The 19,008-nt window shown below is 46.4% G+C and overlaps 1 protein-coding gene across 4 annotated transcripts in view; it reads left to right on the top strand.

Annotated features, from left to right (window-relative positions):
* Positions 1 to 19,008, top strand: part of NKD1 (NKD inhibitor of WNT signaling pathway 1) — a 266,783-nt gene that overhangs the window by 199,654 nt on the left and 48,121 nt on the right. Inside the window, exon 1 of one of the 4 annotated variants that reach the window (XM_065028630.1) lies at positions 8,195 to 8,385. The exons of the other annotated variants lie outside the window; for them this stretch is intronic. Within the exon in view, the coding sequence (XP_064884702.1) occupies positions 8,266 to 8,385 (120 nt within the window). The 5' untranslated portion in view covers positions 8,195 to 8,265. Of the gene's footprint in view, positions 1 to 8,194; positions 8,386 to 19,008 lie in introns of those variants that run through there. 4 annotated transcript variants of the gene reach the window in all.

The following is a 19,008-nucleotide window of genomic DNA, read 5'->3' on the forward strand; positions in this document are numbered from 1 at the left end:
GGTGAGAACTTTCTTACAGCACTGAGAACGTTGTTATTTTTTAATATATAGCGGGAGGTAAGTGAGGTAGGATTAGCTGCTCAGTGTCTAGCCGCTTTGAAATTTTACAGTTAGTCGTGCTATTTTAACCAGAGGAGATCTATCAGGTTTCCACCCGCAGACTCGTGTCCACTGGATGTGCTGGAGGTCACCGCTGTGTGTCCGAAACAACCATGTGCAGTGGCTGAGGAGGGGTAAACTTGCCAAAAGAAGCACTAATAAAAATCTAGGAGATATATATTTATGTATAAACAAATATATTTGCTTTTTACATTGGAGGGAAAATCCTGGCTTTTTCCTCAGCAGCACAGCTCGAGGTAGCAGCTCCATTATATTAGAGATGATACGTGTGCCCGTAGGACGTGTGCGTGTAAATAACGTGAACAACTTTAAGCTGTACTTTTTGTTACCGGAGTGGTTCAAAATATTGGATGTCTCTTCCAGCATATATATAACTAGCATAAGGAACAAGTAATAACCCTGTCACGCTGCTTTGGAAGGATTATTGGCCAAGGGTGACAACGTAGGGGAGGTTATAAGACATCCTGGGTTCTTTGATCTCTGGAGCTCTCTCACTTCTGCATGCCATGCTTTATCTGTTTGGAGAAAACCTTTCCTGCCCCATCCTATCACCTGCCATCCCTGCTCACAACCACAGCAAAGTTATACTTATTTTACACCGTTTTGTTAATGCCTGTAAATCAGTTTGTATTTACTTGCAGTCTTCGGTTTCAGTATTTTCTTAGCGTGTTCCCAATGGCACGGTATTTAGGGACAGGATTCTTTTTCTGCTGAATAACCTTTCCGTTGCGAGTGAGCAGTTCCAGTGCTTGAGGCTTTCTGGAGCAAAAAATGCTGTCAGGAAGGAAGAAGCCGTGCCTGTGTTTTAGTGGCATAGATAAGGGGAGGGGGGAAGGAAAAAATTCCTTCCCTGAATACTTGTGCTTGAAGCAGGAGGAGCTCCTGTCACTGGGATCTTGAGCTGCTTTATTGTAGCCTCGTCTTCCTCTTTGATGCTTTTTTTTTTTTCCTTTAGAGTCCTGTAGATAATTAACTCACTTGATTAAAAGCAGAATGGCCAAACGGATGGGTCACCACACTTGGGAAGTTTAGATGTCCTGTTTAAAAATAGGCGTCAGCACCTGATCGGCCTTTTGAAGGCAGCGGGAGCCCGGCCTGCCCCAGCTGCCTAAATATAGCGGCTGCCCCGCCGCTTGCTGGGAATGATAATGGCATTAATAAAGGGAAGGACTTCCATTTGAGCAGGTAGGGTGTGATGGGGCCAGATGATCTCCAGCAGTGCTGGCTGGGGGAACGGGCTCTTGGGGAGAGGAGAATTGCTTTGATTATTGCCTTTTCCAGTAGGGCAGTATAGAGAAACTTGCTCTGTCGGATGTTGTCAAGTTGGGAGCAAGAATTACTTTATGTACCTTTTACTCTGTTATTACCGGGACAGGGCAGAAGTACTTGGAAGTTGCCTTTTGACTTCACAGCTACTCGCAGAGATCGGCTCTGTGTACAACCTCCAATTAGTGAAATAATGAGGAAATGAAATGATCCTAATTGCACAGTGCATCAGGACTCCACGTTCCAGCAGCCCTTCATTTCACTTTTATATTTCTTACCATTCCACACAGACCTGGGTTTTTTGTCTTATCTCTGTTATTGTAAATTATTGGCGTCAGCTAAAAGCGATGATGAGAGTGAAGTTAAGACAGACTGGTGAATTACTTAAACTAGAGCTTAATCCCACAACTTTATTTCTTGTGTTCCTCAGTTTATAGGCATATGTCTTAAGTCCACAGGATTTGGCAGGTTGGCAGGTTTTTGATGTATGTTGACTTCTGTAAAGAAACACAAGCCACCAAGTGTCCAAAAAAGGAGAAGCTAAACCAGAGGAAACGCCGAGATCTGAAATGAGGAGTCGGAACAGTGGGCGGGAGGAGCAAGGGGAGAGACCCGTCAGATTAAAGATGCAGGAGAAGTTCTGAAGGATGACAAAATAAAGCCTGAAAAATTTTACTTGCATCAGCCAAAAAAAAGCTGATTATTTACAATGATATCATCTCTATATGGATATAAAACTATGTTGATATAGTGTCATTTCTCCCTACCATTGCATTCAGCGTATAGTGAACAACATGTATGCTTTCCAGTTATAAAGCAGGTCCCTTGGGAAAGAGTTATGTCAGAAAAGGGACTTTGTAACCTTCATTGGTAGGGTTAGTGTTTGAAGTATGAATAAATCACCTTTGTATTTGGAGATGATTTAGTCTTTTCTCCAAATAATCTGATATTTAGAAACAGATCTACTTACTTCATACAGATGTTCTGATCTGGGAACCTTTCTCAGGTGCTAATTTGGTCTCTTTGAGCATAAGAGCTTTTTTTTCCCCCCTGCAGACAACTGGAAGCTGAAACAGATGGCAGGAGGGCACGCTGATGAACACTGGTCTAAATACTAGCAAAAGGAGGAAAGAACAGTGATATGAAGTGGTGGGGGAAAACTCACTTAGCTGAATGATCCTTAGTACCAGCTGCTGGTGGGAGGTGTTCACCAGTGTCACCTTCTCCCCCCAAACTGAAGTACTGCTGTTGAAATAACGGAAACATGGAGTTAATTTTGGTTTATCGATGCTGTTGCTAAAGATGGGTGATTTAGCTGCAGGAGGGGCTGAGGATCCAGGTGAGTATTGCAACCGAGGGGAGAAGAGACTGAAAGCAGCGTATATCCCATAGCGACCCATCGGATTTCTTAAGAAGGAAGCCAAAAGCATATTCATTCCCCAGACTCTGCTGCTTGTTTGTCCATTCTCTATTTATTCATTTAGTATTGGAAAGATAAACTCTTTGCAACAATCTGGCTGCACTAGGCAAAAAATACATGTATTTTTAATATTTGCACTGCAAGCACATAAAGGCTGTCGATCTCATCTACTTTCAGCACGTCTTCCTTTGTGCAATATGTTTGTATAGAGGTTAATACTCTGTAAAGATCTACTTATGTTTGAACCTTCTGGACTCCTTTGTTAAAAGTTTTGCTGCTGGGAAGCTTGAGGAGAGGAAAACTCCCTTTCTTTTCAGAGCATATGCTGGTAGCATCTTCTGGATACTCAATCTCCTGCTTTTTCCTTTGTAGTTACTTCCTTTCCCCTTTTGTGCAAGAGGGTTAAATATTTTAAGTGTGTGACATTAATCTTGTTTAAGAAAAGAACATGTGGTTGGAAGCATGCATTAGAGCCTGGCCTGGCTGATTGTTATTATTCTTCCAAGATGTTGACAGTATTTCTAATCATAGCTTCATTTTTACACAGGTATTATTTAAAATAACAAAAAGAACACCCTAACCTTTTGAGTTTCTTCAAAACCAGCTTGTCCTTCTGCCTGTATTTCCCTTAAAAGTACTCACCGAACTCCAAAGTCTCATGAAATTGCAGAAAGTAGTTTTTTTGAAAAACATCTGGTCTTAAGAAGGTATTTTCTATTGTCTGTGCTCCTAAAAACAGTGTTTCCCTTTCAGAACTCATGAGCTGCTTTTGTTTTTGCTGGAAAACTTGTCCAAGTCAGATTTAAGAGAAGGATTAACAGGAATAAGAGGGTAGAAGGTAAAGAGAGAAGGAAAGTATTTTGTGGCATCGCCAGTTTTAGGAGCGTCGTCCAAAGATGCCGCTGTGTCAGTCTGTGTGGAGCCCGTGCTCCTGTGGTGTTTCTAAAGGAATCTATTAATTACTTGGTTTAACAGTTGTTTCTTTGGAGCTTTTCCCAACTTCTCTTCGGGTCCCAAGGAAGGTGGATGGAAGCTTGTGGAAACTGGCAGCATTCCCCCATGCTGAGTGTGGGACAGAGAGGTAAATCCCGATGGACCAAGACAAATAGCATACACTTCCCTGTCTGTAAGAGACAGTCATGCGCTGGAAAAGTGTTTCTTTGCCAGCACCTTTCCCACATTGATTCATCTTGTTCCAGCAGCTTAATCACGGCCATTTGAGTGTGCCACTGCAGATATTAATTCAGTTTGACACATCCATTTTCCATACACTTGGGAAGGAAATCTCTTTCTGCTGGGTCCTTACTTTGAGGCACAAAGCAAAACAAAAAACAAAGGAATGTTGTGTGATTGGTACCAGCACCAGTTGCTCGGTTTGTTTGTAAGTTCTCGTTCTTTTTGAAATAAGCCGTAGTGGCAAGAGGGGCCTTCAGACAATCTGGAGGGGATATAAGGAATGTGCTTTGTTTATGCGGAGCAAAAATAATTGGGCTTTTCAGCAGCTGCCTGGAAGCCGCGTCTGCAGTTTGCGGGACGTGGGTGCTGGAGGGACCCCGCGGCCCTTGTGCAGCGCATCGGGATCCCGGCCCTTCTGCTGGGCCCTTTGTGCTGCCTGCTTTTCCGAGCAGCCCTGGAATGCCCCAAACACCTGCCAGATTTGCATATCAGTCCTGCTTGGCTGGAGCATCCAGTGCAGCGCTGGCACAGGAACTGTGGAGAAGCAGGGCGAGCGTTTTGATTGCGCGCCAGGGCCTGATACTGAAATAGGCAGCGGGACGGGATCCAGTAATTGTTGGCCTCTGATCAATGAAAACTGTCGTTAGGCCAGTAAATCGTCGGTATGTGGGCTTAGTTCTATATATCATCTTGGGGCTGGTGTCACCCTGACTCCAGGACGAGAACATTATCAACATGTCATCAAGTCTGCCGGGAGCTTTTTATTACTTTTTCTCCCTTTGATTTATATCTATTCTCGGATTTCACCCAGGTCAGGTTCGACAACACATGGGAGGGACGTTGAGGGGATTGTTTCTTTGGTGCAGAAATAGATTTGCCAGGCAGGTCTAGCAGGGACCCCCTTTCTCCTGCCCTGTACACCCCAAACTGCTGCTGCTGGAGCGCTGGCCTGGCACAACCCCCTCCCTCAGTGCTAATTGCAAAACCTTCATTATCTCGGTGAGACAACACCTGATTAGCTTTGGCCGTGGCCACACACACAAGGGTGGCACAACCACAGCTTGAAAAACCTGCCGCTGTAGTTTGGGTTGAATGGTGAAGACTCTCTGGTGGGCATTAAGGCTTCTGGCCGTCGTTTTTGTTCGGCTTAAAACGATTCCGAGTCAATTAAGCCAAATAAAAATAAACCACACAAAATAAATGTCCTCATGGCTTTTTGCGCTTTAACTCAGTGTAAAGCTAAGGCTCCGGTTTAAATCCAGCAGAGCTTTGCTTTGCAGACAAGCCCGTGATGCCGGAGCAGCTCCGGCAAAGCTCTCCGGTTGCCATTGGGAAATCAAATCTGTACTGGCTGCAAAACCCGCAGCTTCCGTGGCTCTGGTTATATTTTTAAAAACAGGTGGATGGATGGTCATTGCTATGTGTGGATGTGGGATAATGTCATTTCTTCTTTAGGGTAATTTATTGTGAAATAAAAACCTTTTCTGCAGAGGGAAATACGTTGTTAAAGCAGTAGCAGAGTAGCCGCAATTCTGACAAAGGCCTAACTCTTCTTTAAAGGCAATCGTGGACATTCTTTGTGTTAACTTCTGGGCTTCTCTTTGGGCCAGAGATGGAGAACTAAGTGGTATTTCTTCAGGAACTGTTTCCTTTGTTCCTGACCGTATCCTGTACTTTCAAGGCGCAGTAAGGTTATTTCTCGGCTTCTGCTCATGAGAATGATCAATGTTTAAAAGTACGCGGTGTGTGCTTAGCATAAAGGTTTGAATTCCGTTTCTTTTGCATGCGAGTAATGACTGAGATCTGGAAAAGTTAATAGCAGAGAAGAATTTGGCCAGAAACTATGGATGTTGTCTGTTGGCTTACAGAAGCCAGCAGCGCGGTCAGAGTTAGCCCTGGACCAGGGCATTACACGCTGCTGCCTTCGGCAAACAGGCACGGGAGCCCGGGCCCGGTCAGGACTCCAGGCCCTGATTTTTCCCACGTTTAGCTGAACTTGAAATGTTCTGTTTAAAATAACTCCTTGTGGATTCCTTCCGTGTATGTAAGGCAGCTTTATTTAAAGGCAAAGTCAGATAAAGAGCTGCTGGTTGAGGTGGCTGGCTGGCTTTTCTGGAGACCTTTCATTCTAATGAGTAAATCCTCATTAAGGGACGCTGTTTAAATCTGATCGTGGCCCCGTTTCAGCAGAGCACTCAGTGTGTGCTGAAGTAAGGCGGTGAGATTATTGGGATGCTTAAAGTTAGGCGAGTGCAGGACCGAAGTGGGATGTGCATGAGCACAAGATTAGTTGCTACACAAGTACAGACCTTATTACTCAAAGTTAAATATTTTGAATTCTTTTTTAATCTTCTTAATGGGAAAGTGAGTAGGCTGCCTTGAAACTCCTTTCTTGCCAGACTCCGTTTCTGAAATCAAAGCTCACATTTGAGTTACATGACCACAGAAAGCGTTATAAACTAATAAACCTCTGAATTTGTTTACGGCCGTGTAAACTGAAGAGCAGACAAACCAGCTTTAGATTTCTTTGTTCTTATTTTTCTGGAGTAAAAAAAGAGGAGAGGTATCTAAACAAGCTTTTGTGTGTTATCTCCAGCAATGTTATAAGAGAATTCACAGCATGAGTTTGTGTATGCGTGTGATCATTGGCTTGAGCGTGCGGGCTTTAAAGCCTGGTACAAATTGTATTTGTTGGTGTTGCCTCTTGTCCTAAATTCTATCCAGAAAATGAGACCTTGAAGCTATGATAGTTTTCTGTTCCGTTTATTTATTTCTTTTTAAATCTTCTAAGTTTGTTACTCTTAAATGGAAAAAGACACCGAAGTGGAGGAGAAGGAGCTCTGCCCATCAAAACAGGCCTATGGAAATATCCTCTGCTAAAATAAGCAGAGCTTTATTGGGCACATTTAGGATTCGGTCAGGATGCGAAGGAGCACCCAACCCAGAACAAGCTCAGCAGCCGCACATTTTGCTTTGCAGGCATCGTGTAAGAGACTCACAAAATTAAGCTGTTAACAGGGATTCTGCCGCCATATTACAATTGGAAAACACTGGGTATGTGTAGTTACTTGCCATAAATGCAGAGAAACCTGAAATGAAACAGTGTGTTAATAGAACAGTGTGAGCAAATGGAGAATACTGCAGGCTCCAGTGGCAAAACCCATATAGAGCCAGCCTGTGTGAAACACCTCAGGCCGTCCAGGGGCAGAGACCACCCATTTTTGAACTGGTGTGCTGAAACTACCACAGCCACTCTGTTTTATGATCTAAACCACGTTGTGTTCATGTTTCCTGAAGTCAAAAGCTCGTCCCGTGTTGGCGCTCTCCTCCCAGGCTTCCTTCCAATATCTGAGTCTACGATATTCATCCATTCGCATGGACCAGCGAGTTGTGCAGCGTGCTGTTCCAGCCCCTTTGGGCCTGGTCTGCGCAGCTCACGGGTCTGCAGCCGGTGGCTTTTTGGGGACACTGGCCTTGGAGCTGCTGCTTGGGCTCTGCAGACCCTGGGGAAACTCTACAAATAAGGTTCACAACCAACATCTGAACATTGCACTTTTCCATAAACCTGGTGCAACTTTCAGGGCCTCTTCTTCCATCACGATATGTGTTTTCCCAGCCTGACTGTAGGCGCTTTTCCCACTCCCTGGGTTTTTCTTTTATTGCTTTCTTAGCATCTTTGTTATAGGTGGTTGCCTTTGGGCAGTGTCGTTAGACATGGTTACTCCTTTCTGCCTCACACAGCACGTCTGGGGGGCTGTCTGTGCTGGAAGCTCTATGTACCAGCAGCGCTCGTGGAACCTCTGAGGATCGTTTGAGGTCCCTTCCAGTCCCTAACATTCTGTGATTCTGTGACTGTTGTAACCCGGTTGTTTGGCGGGTGAGGAGCTGCCCGTCAGCAGGGCGACACTCCGCAGAAATTTGTTAAGATGGACGGGGAATTAATCTGCCTCTTTTTTCAACAGTATAGAGTTGTAGAAGAGCTTCGCTGAAAGACAACGATCCACAGAATTATATTCACACCCAGTTTTCTCTTGAATTCTTGGTAATTTTTTTCAAGGCAGCTGTATGTATGTATAAGGTGTCAATACCCAACTTTATCTTATGTATACGCAATCCAGTTCACTGACACGTTAAAGAAACAGGTCTCACTGGGGCAGCGTGCTCAGTGTTTTGTGAAGCGTCAGCCCGCAGCCCATCTCATTCCATCAGCAAAGCGGTGGAATTTGGCCATTGTTTCTCAGCAGTCCCAGTCCCCCTGGATACCTGTCCCTGCATCGCACCCCATGTTGTCACAGTCCCAGCGGTTCGTTGTCACTGGGCTGAGGCTGTTGGAGCTGCACTGGAAGGACACACAACCCTGGACGTGCTGGGAGCTGATGGGGAGACGCTGCAGGTGCACGTGTGTAAGTGCCCGAGTGTGTGTGCGCATCCCAAAGCGAAGCCCTGGGACTCCGAACCCAGGAGTGTCTGTAAGAGTCAGACCCAGGCCATGGAAATGCCAGCAATGCCCATGGCTTTGGTCTCATCAGGTGTGACTTGTTTGCAGGCTCTGGCTCTGCAGAGAAGGAGATAAAGACACCTGGGCATGTTCCCTCTCAATAGCCATCCCACTTTCTTTCTGTCCGTAGCCCTAACGTCTTTGCCTTCATTTTATTTCAGTCTTTCTGAAGACTTCGCTGCACAATCTAGTATATACCTTAGCCTCGGTTCTAACATCACTTTTAAATCTTTCCTATATGACCATTTAGCTTTCTTGTCCTACTTTAAGATTTATTTTTAATAAGGGATAATGAACATTAGTATTAGTGTGATACGATATTTCATGTGCTGTTATTCACTTACGGACACCTTGTATCTTTTTCCATTGTTTTTAAGTGTTTGTTAGATGCTCGATCCTGCAAACTGTAAAATTGACTCATTTAAGTCGTCAGATTGGTTTCAAAAGGACTGTTCATTTACATCAGCTTTAGTGTTTGTGCAAACGTTTCCATGATTTTCATTGCATCTGTGCATCTGTTTTCCAGTCTCGTGTCACTGAGTCTTGTCTCTGACTTCTCCCAACCTCAATGTCTTTTATGGGTTGTGTGGCTTTGTTTGTTTTAAAATTATATATATATATATATATAACTTCCCCTAGATTTCTTTCTTTATCTTCTGCCATTCTTGCCATGCTGGTTCTGTGTGAAATTGCTTTGCTCCTTCAAAAGATGTTTGTTGGTAGTTTCTGGTAATAACTGTAAGGTAAAAGAGCAAATAAAAGCAGATCAACAGCAGTTTGTTTGGGATGGAAGGCAATTGGGGTCTAAAGTGAGACCTGCAAGGTGTGATGTATCGTCTAGGATGTCAATGTGCAATGGAAACAAGGTCTCCTTCCATTAAAATCAATGGCAAAACTGTTGTTCTTCTTTTCATCTTTCCCCCTCTCATAAATTTCTCTTCTATAATAGAAAGAGCAAGGCTGGATTTTATCCAAAGCAGGTAAATAGAGCCAAGTCTGCCAAACTCTAAGGCTGGTGATGGTGGAGAACACTGACTTTGACGGTTCAGGTGTTGCTGTCCTGGGTTCTTTAGGACCCGAAAGAAATGTAAGAAGTGAAGCAATTGTTCAGGGGTAAGTTGGTGAGAAGCTGTGCCTACCCCGCTTTAGTTACATCTGTCAGCTCCAGAATAATTCTTTGCACTTCGTATGAACCAAGCTGCCCCATAGAAGACTTGATTGAAATCAATAATGAGATAAGAAACCTTTCAGGCGATCTAAGCGTCATCAGTCCGTGTAGGGAGAAGTGACCAATCTTCTGTCTGCTTTCCCCATAGAACACTGAAGGTTGTGCGTTTGCAATATTGAATCTTATATTCTGTGTCACTCTAACTTCAATCTGTATTTAGTTTGAAATGCCAGTGTATCTTTAAGTGGAGAGCAATAACCTTTCCATAACCTCTGCTGGGATTTATGAATGAATTTCTAACTGAAGGCAATACTTTATTTAGCTGTTGTACATGGTTACAGCCCTGGGCTGGGTCCGCTGCTGACACCAGTGGCTGGGACAGCTGGACTAAATCTTAATAGCATCAGCAGGAAAGAGTGATCAAAGTTTCAGGTCATTTGCAGCCTTACGCTTCCTTCCTGTGTATCAGGAATTTTTTACTCTCTGCCTTCTTTCTCTTTTGTTTGCAGTGTTTTTCTTTATGGTCAAAGAGAAACTGTAGCCTCCCAAGAGGTAAAAGCAAAAAAAAAATGAGGAAACTCTTCAGCGAGTAGCGCCAGCAGATGACTGGTTAGATAATGAGGTTCATTAAACACGGCGCAAATAGTGCAAATGCCTTCGTCAGTCAAGTGGTCCTTCAGAAGGCTTTGGATGTTTCCTTTCATCAGCGGGGTTTGCGGAGGTGCGCTGCTGCGGGGGAGCGCGGGCGGCCGGCTGTCAGTGTGCTGAGCTGGGAGAGCGTGTCTGAGCAGGCTCCCAGCAGGAAGAGCACCGAGCTCCGCTTAGCAGGTGAAATACGGTGGGAACTGAGAGAGAAAACCACTCTTAATAGAAGGCGGCCGACTGTGGAAGAGCAGTGGCAAAAATCCTCATTATTATTTGTTTCGTGATAGATGTCATCTTTTTCTCGCTGCGTAGAAAGTACCTTCTGAGGAAAGACAATGCACAATAAACTGTAAGTTCGCCTTTTGCAGCCGCTCCTGCAGACACGTGGGGTGCTCTAAGGATGCCTTGTTGCGAGGTGCTTCTCTCCATTGTGCGTTTAGCAGGTGGAGCGACTGTCCCTGCGGACCCTCGGCGAGCACTCTGGATGCTGCTGCGCTGGGTGGCTACTCGCTGGACGTACCCGTGAGGAGTCCTCACGCTCTTAAGAGTCTTTTCAGGTTAAGTCTGGTAATTTAAAAGCAAAATCCCTGTTGTATGGCATTATAATTTTCACTGCGTGTCAAAATTGCTCGCTGTAATTGTTTCTTAGAAAAATGGTGCCTGTTTTTAACACGGGGTCATCAAAACGCCCACCTCAGTACCGAGGCGGGATGCTGTCCCTGGTGTCGGTGCAATTGCTCCTGGTTGTATTGCTGTGTATTTGCAGGTTGTAAGGTTTTTCTGGCAGGGCAGGGCCTCCCAGTCTAATACCTGTGCTGTCCCACTCGTGGTTACTGTGTCATTGCAAGTATTGGCTTATGCCCAAAAACATTTCTGTTCCCTGTAATGCAGTTAGAACCAAAATTTGTTCTCCCATTTCAGTTATTGAACAGACCATGGTCAAGTGTTGCTCATACTGAGATCCTTTGTCAAGATCTTTAATGCAGGTGTTTTAATACCTGCTTGCTGCTTCTGATGTCGTGGGTTGTGTTGGCCCCTGTGTGCACTCCTGGCCTTGTCATTTATTAGCCACAGAATAAAAAGGGTATAAAGCTACTGGAGGGTGTCCAGAGGAGGCCACAAGGTTGGTGGAGGGTTTGAACATGAAGCCGTATGAGGAGCGGCTGAGCCCCTGGGTTTGTCCAGCTGGAGCAGAGCAGACTGAGCGCAGAGCTCATGGGCTGCAGGTTCCTCAGCAGGAGCAGGAGGGGCAGGGTGAGCTCTGCTCTGTGACAGTGACAGAGCCCAGGGAACGGCAGGAGATGTGCCAGGGAGGGGCAGTGGGACATGAGGAAAAGGTTCTTCACCCAGAGGTGCTGGACACTGAACAGGCTCCCAGGGAGGTGTCACAGCCAACCTGACAGTGTTCAAGAGACTGGACAACGTGCTCAGACACACGGGGTGACCTGTGGGGTGTCCTGTGCAGGGACAGGAGTTCAAGTCCATGAGCCTTGTGGGTCCTTCCAGCTCAGGACAGTCTATGATTTCTATGCTTCTAGCTTTCTAAAGAACAAAATCTCAAATGCAGACAGCAGCTGGACCCATCAGCCCGTGCGCATGGCACGGTAATGGCTGTGGAGCACCTGGAGAAGTGACTGGTTAGTCTCTAAGATCCCGAGAAGCTGATGGCTGTAAAATCCATCTTGTGCAGTCGCTCTGTGCCGTCGGCGCCAAGCCCGGCAGCTGAGGTGCTTTGCCGTGGCCGCTTCCAGCGCGCGTTCCCAGTCACACGGAGCCGGGCAGCAGCACCTGTGGCCACACCAGTGCTCCCAGTGCCGCTCTGGGGTGCTGGGACGTGTGTGACCCTGCTGCTGGAAGCGGTGGCAGTGCCCATAGTGTGGCTGCTCCGAAGGGTTTTATACAGCAGCTTGGGTTTGGAGCAATGTTTTGGTGTTGGCTTTGAGCATGAACAGCTTCTTCAAATGGTTCCTAGCCCTTATTGTAGAGATTTTTAAAGAAAAGTTTTCCTTTCAAGAGCGGATGTTACTGGTTCTTTTGAGTGCACCTCTTTGCAGAAATGGTTTTCATTCTCATCTGCTTCCCCCTGCCCTTTTTTGTTGTGTGGTTTGTTTCTTTGAGGTTTTTTTTTGTTTGTTTGTGCTGAGACCTTTTTTCCTCTGCAGTTTGATTGATCCTCCTCCTTTCAATTCCGCATTGGCTGGCTGCGCGTGGAACCCCGCTTGGCTTTAGCTGAGACAAAATCGACTGCACACAATTTCCCTCTGACAGCTTGTACAAGAGCAAACATTTCCGAAGAGCTGAAAGTCTAGAAATTCAATCAGCGGAAAACCTACTGTGTGGAACAGCTTTGCTAGTGCTACAGCTCCCTGCTGGGTAGAAAAGCAATCCAGTTACAATAAATCCTTAAGAGTGGAGTCATTTGGGTAAAAGGAAAAACAAAAGCTGGTTTATACAAACTGATTGAAGTCAGACGTTTTGACTTCCCATTGAAAAAGGAGTCAAGGCCCAGGCTTGCTTGGTAATTTAAAGGGGAGATTGGCTCCTTTCATCTTTCTCTAGGGCAGGGTTGTTAATATTTTGCTTGTGGAAGAAATAGAAAGAGTTTTCAACTGAAGTTAAAGTATCTACTTTGATATCGGTATCGATGCTATAGCTGGCTATCAAAGGGGTTGGTGCTGAACGCTCCGGCGAGAGGTGAAGGCACAGTTCTGTGTCCGGCCGCTCTGATGTTGTTCCAGTGCAGTCACACAAATGTGAAACTAGGGTAGAACCGGGATCAAAATCAAGGCTTGCATGTCGTGCCAGGACAGCTTGGGCAACAGTTTGTGCTGTGTTGCTGGTGTGTCATGAGCTTATGAAGCTGTTGATGCAATCGGGGCTGCCCGACAGGCTCTTCGGACTGAAGTTACGAGTTGTGCCTTGCGAGAGACAGCTGTTCTCTTTGTGTTCATTTTCTTTCATTCTTTAAGTACAACCAATTAAAAATTAGCAGCATTAAAAACACTTGACATTAAAATAACAATGTTAACTGAGGTGCCAGTAATGACTGTGATGAAATATTTATCCTAGTTTATATTTAAAAACTTAAATTAAGGTAGCTTGGGGTAATGAAATCTCCTTGTCATTTTCTTTAATAATTATTTGCACCGCTCCTCTTTGTGTGCGTTTCATACTGGAGCACATTAAATGGGCCAACAGGCTTGAATTGGGAAATGAAGGCAACAACCTCTGTGAAGTCAAGTGAGCAAAGTAAACTGACTGGAAATGCTGAGGTTTCCTTCCTCCTTCAATGCCTTTCAGGTGTTTGCATAAGACTAGGTAAGACTTTTCTGGAGAAATGTGGATTTTAAGACACTTCTGTCCCTTTCATAGGGTCGGTCAAGTCTGCCGCTCTGCATATAATCTGCACTCGGCTGTTATCCCCCCTCCCTCTCCTCCAAAATGGGTCTGGTCCTCATGGAAAATATTAAAGCTTATATAAACATGGTAAAGGATTTCCACCGGCCTTTCTGTTTAAATAAGATGTTATAAATTGCAGCAAATGAGAACAGAACTTTGCCACAAATATGGAGTTAAATTGGTTTAAAGAAGAAAGTAAGGCGGGATGGTAGACTGGTAAGACTTAAAGCTCCCATTTGTGTCCCTTGCTGGTCTCAGCCACATGAAGAAGCCGCTCTGGACCTATGATGGAACTGAAGTACCCACAGTTTCTCTTCCGGCTCTCTCCCACAGTCTACGGGAAGAGATAGTGGCTGTTGATCCCAAGTGGTGCCGCTCGAGTCAAAGTGTTTTCGGAAGTCATGGAGTGGTGTTTTCTGTGCCACCTGTTTAAGGGGGCTGTCCCCGTCCCAGGGGAGCACGCTGAGGACTTGCTAGCCCTGCTCAAGTGCTCAGAACATGAAATGGTGCTCTTACAGCTTTTGACAACATCCCTTCTCCTGGTTGGCTTCTCTCAGCGCTGGCTTGGGCCTTTCTTGTTGTGTGTGAGGCCTGGTGCCAAGGCCAGCTTTTGTCAGACACGCACGCCATATCTGAAACCAAACAGAACATCATGCCTGGGGGTGGATCCCCGGTGTTTGGGGCTGATCTTGGAGTATCAGAGAGTCCCAGAATGTCAGGGGTTGGAAGGGCCCTGGAAAGCTCATCCAGTGCAATCCCCCCATGGAGCAGGAACACCCAGATGAGGTTACACAGGAAGGTGTCCAGGCGGGTTGGAATGTCTGCACAGAAGGAGACTCCACAACCCCCCTGGGCAGCCTGGGCCAGGCTCTGCCACCCTCACCCCCAACAAGTTGCTTCTTATCTTTCAGTGGAACCTCCTGTGTTCCAGTTTGCACCCATTGCCCCTTGTCCTGTCACTGGTTGTCACCAGAAGAGCCTGGCTCCATCCTCCTGACACTCCCCCTTTCCATACTGATCCCCAGGAATGAGTCTCCCCTCAGTCTCCTCTTGTCCAGCTCCAGAGCCCCAGCTCCCTCAGCCTTTCCTCACACGGGAGATGCTCCACTCCCTTCAGCATCTTGGTGGCTGCGCTGGACTCTCTGCAGCAGTTCCCTGTCCTGCTGGAACTGAGGGGCCACAACTGGACACAATATTCCAGGTGTGGTCTCCCCAGGGCAGAGCAGAGGGGCAGGAGAACCTCTCTCGACCTGAGTACGTGAAACCTGGACCTGTGCACTCGGCTTTCTCTGGGCTTGGTCCGCACAAGAAGTGAAAAAGAGCTGCTGCAGGTAGTGATGCTTGGTGGGGTCTTCTCCACTGCAAGCAGCTGCTGATGGCAAGAAACAATCACACACACACAATCAGAAAACCAAACATTTTCCCCAAAATAGTGAAAAACAGCCATAAAAGCCTTTCCACCGCCTTCGGATGTCTCTGGGCATCATTCTGCTCAGTTCAGGAGACAAAACCATACCAATGGCCTGATGTTCAGAGGCTTGCATGTTCACAGTGTCAGAGTTGCATCATCTGCTCATCATGGCAGGCTGATGTGTGGTGAATTTGTGTGCATGTGTGGATTTTTCTTGGTTTTGTTTGTTGTTCGGGGTGGTTTTTTGTTTTGTTTTATATCGGTTTGGGGTTTTTTGGGGGGCGGGGGGTGGTTGCTTGTTTGGTTTTGGTTTATTTTTCTCCTGTCTTTAGCACAGTTCTTTTGTGTATAGGCCGAAGTCCTGTTTGTGAAGGTTATGCACATCTGAGAGATTTCCATCTAGAACTTCAGGGGAACACAGTTGAAAATACATTGAAGCTAACTTTGACAGTTAAAAGAAGGAAAAGAAGAGTTTGGGAAAAATATAGATAATTTTAGTTGCTTTTAATTTGTCTGCTTGAGGTTGGAAAGGAGTTATGAGTTTCCAAGAGCAATCAATACTGCTGGACCCCTACTGTTGACACAGTTTGAAGGAGATACACTTGAAATGTTTTGTGCTCTGGCTTGTCTATAGGTCGGGTTTTCTCTTTGACTAATTCCAGCAAAAGACAAACCATCACAAAATGTGATACTGTGAAAAGTAACTTAGCCTGTTGAATGTAAATTTTCAATGTATAGAAACAGCTGAGGGAGTCCACCGAGGTCACTAAAAAGCTGGCTATCAGTTCCTATGTAGTTTGTGTTTGAGTGTAGAAAGCAGAGACACAGTATAAAGTCAGGAGTATTGATACAGGTGCAGATTTCTAAGTCTTTATTCAGGAGAAGCATCACCAGCTGTAGGAGGAACCTCAGATTGTAGTCGTGTTACTGTTGATGTGAAGCCTCAGTTGTGTTGCTGTTGCGCTTCATCTTACACTATGGAAACTTCAGCTCTTGCTGCCAATAGCCACTATAAGGAACAGTTACAAAGTTTTTGATGGTTTGTCTTTTTTTTTTTCTTCTAATTATAATTTTCCTTTGCTACTTTTTCATCCTAAAGGCCAAATTATTTTGCTGTCACAAAATCACCGCGATAGGGCTCAGTTGACACTAAAACCAGGCCGTCACTTTGATTTTCTATCGTGTATCTTGGGATTCTTTTTTATCCTCACTGTTCTGGTATACGCGAGCCAGAAGGAGCGTGGGATGCTCTCCACGATGGAAGATGCTGTTTGACAGCTGTGACAAACCGGGGCAGATCCCACCGGCTCTGCTCGGGATCCACGCGATGGATCCTCCTCCCGCTCCACATCTGCTGGTGTTGTGAGGAAACTTAGAGCCCAGATCTTCCAGGTGCGTGTTTACATCACTTAGGAACCTTTTCAATCTGTGGAATAGGATTTTACATCTTGTGGTTCCATACGTCTTGCCCTAAGGGCTCTGTGGGCGTTTCTACCTGCGTCTTGTCCCGTCTTCTCCCGACTTTCCACCTTGGCCCCGCTTTGCCCCCGTGGAAATCTCCAAGCCCACAGGCTGGGTTTGGGTTACCTGAGCAGCTCTGCTCTCTGCTGAAGTTTCCTGCCACCCTGAACCGTGCTGGGTGACCTCAGCAATGTGGTATTTTCCTTACAAAGCCACAAGGCTTGAGGACGCCTTCCTTGTTATTCCCTAGGGGAAATGATCCCTCCCCAAACAGGAGAGACAATGAGGAATCATTTTACAAAGAACCACACTTTGTCCTGAACAAATGTAATGAAATATTTTAGCTCTGGTTTTCCTAAGGTGTTTACCAGTGTGTTTGGGGGAGAATTATCCTGCAGAGGTGTTCATGGTAAGAGAGCAGCTCAAGTGGGGAGACTGTTGAGCTGCTGCAAGGGCAATCTTTACATAGACGAAAATGGATGCAAAGTGTGGGGCTTGGAAATGAGCAGCAGTGAGAAACTAATAATTCCACACATGGTGTATTCGAAGCATCCAGAAAAAGAGACCACGCGTTGTTGCTGCTGCAGAAGTGGGGCTGGCTGGCTTTGTCTCCTCCTTCTAAACCCCTGCAAGAAAAACAAGCAGAACACACCTGTTTGTCTAAATCCTTTAAAACTCTTTACATTTTAATGGTTAGATGAGAGATGCCTATGAGTGTGCAGTGGGACGGATTCCCCCTGTCACCCACCACCTCCCAATATTTTTTCTCATTGTTTTGTGCGAAATCTGTCGTTCACCAGTGGGACCTTTATACAGACTTTTACAGAATAACAACTGCAGCGGTGGATTTTGGGGAGTCTGTGTACGAGGAGGAGAAGGAATTTAACATCCTTGTGATTGTGTTTTCGTTGGGTTCGGTTTGCGTGCGCCCCGACGGAGGGCAGAGCACCGCAGAGGTGCCGCCAGGTGCGCCCGCCCGCGGCTCGGCCCTGTGGTCACAGACCACGGCCCCGCTGCCTCGGGGGGAGTGGGCCTGCGTCAGGGATGAAAGAGTCCTGTACAATGATGCAATCTGATCCTCCTGCTGTGGAAATTGATGTCATCGCATTCTCGCCCTCCCCTCTTTTCTCAGCATCTCCCCACCGGCTCCCGAAGGGGAGGAGGATGCAGCTGTGTGCTGGGGCAGGAGACCTGCTACAAAAATTGATGAAGGGTCGCATCCTAGATGTAACCCTAGAAAACGGACCTGCCTGGCCTGAAAAATGTGGTCACCTGCTTTTGCTAAACGAGCAAATGTTTCTTCTCTGCAATCGTGGCGTTTGTGTCCTCCTGCATCTGTTGTAAGGCTGAATTGAAGTGCCCCGTGAATCAAGGAATCCCAGCGCCAGCAGGGTTAGATGTTTCATATGAGGGCTCGCGGTATCATTCCCGTTGACAGTCTCCATCGGTGCTGTTGTGCCCTGGCACGGTGCAGGCTTCTCAGGAATGCTGAACCCGGAGAACGCTGCACTTTGTTGCTGGGTGAGCCGGGCGACCTCGCTGGTGCTCCCCTCTGCTCTGCCATTTACATGGGGTTTGGTTTTATTTTTTCCTTTGGGAATTCTAGGCTCAACTGAATTTGTTCTGTGTTCTGCCGAAGAAAGAGCTTGTTAAAGAATTCCCCAATGACTTTGAAGCGAACTATTTATTTTCTCTCAAGGGTTATTCAGTGTAGCCATTTGCCCACTCTCCTCTGTTTTTTCACCCCAGTGTTTCCTGAGCTACAAGCATTCTTGGAATATATTAGTTGTAATGAGTTATGTGGGCATCAGAAGTTTTCTTTGAAACTATATGGCATCAACATCTGTTAGCTCTTAGAGAGCAGAGACGCAGACAAAGGGGCTGATGGGGGGAGGGAGGAAAAAGATATTAAATTCTGGAGTATGAAGGCTCCATCTCAAAGGCTCAGGGGGAGGGGAAGGGGAAATCTGCTGGATGCCGTGGCTTTGATGTGGTCCTCTGGCCCTGGGGTGCCTTTTTATGGGAATGTGCGTGGCAGACGGTCACGCACGCCTGTCCTGCCCGACCTTCCCTGCCTGTCCTGGCCTTCCCTTCCCTGCTTGTCCTGCCTGCCCTTCCCTGCTTGTTCTGCCTTTCCCCTTCCCTTTCCCCTTCCCTTTCCCCTTCCCTTTCCCCTTCCCTTTCCCCTTCCCTTTCCCCTTCCCTTTCCCCTTCCCTTTCCCCTTCCCTTTCCCCTTCCCTTTCCCCTTCCCTTTCCCCTTCCCTTTCCCCTTCCCTTTCCCCTTCCCTTTCCCCTTCCCTTTCCCCTTCCCTTTCCCCTTCCCTTTCCCCTTCCCTTTCCCCTTCCCTTTCCCCTTCCCTTTCCCCTTCCCTTTCCCCTTCCCTTTCCCCTTCCCTTTCCCCTTCCCTTTCCCCTTCCCCTTCCCCTTCCCGCCTGCCCTGCT

Source organism: Columba livia, chromosome 13 (genome assembly GCF_036013475.1).
Source record: "Columba livia isolate bColLiv1 breed racing homer chromosome 13, bColLiv1.pat.W.v2, whole genome shotgun sequence".
Classification (NCBI taxonomy): domain Eukaryota; kingdom Metazoa; phylum Chordata; class Aves; order Columbiformes; family Columbidae; genus Columba; species Columba livia.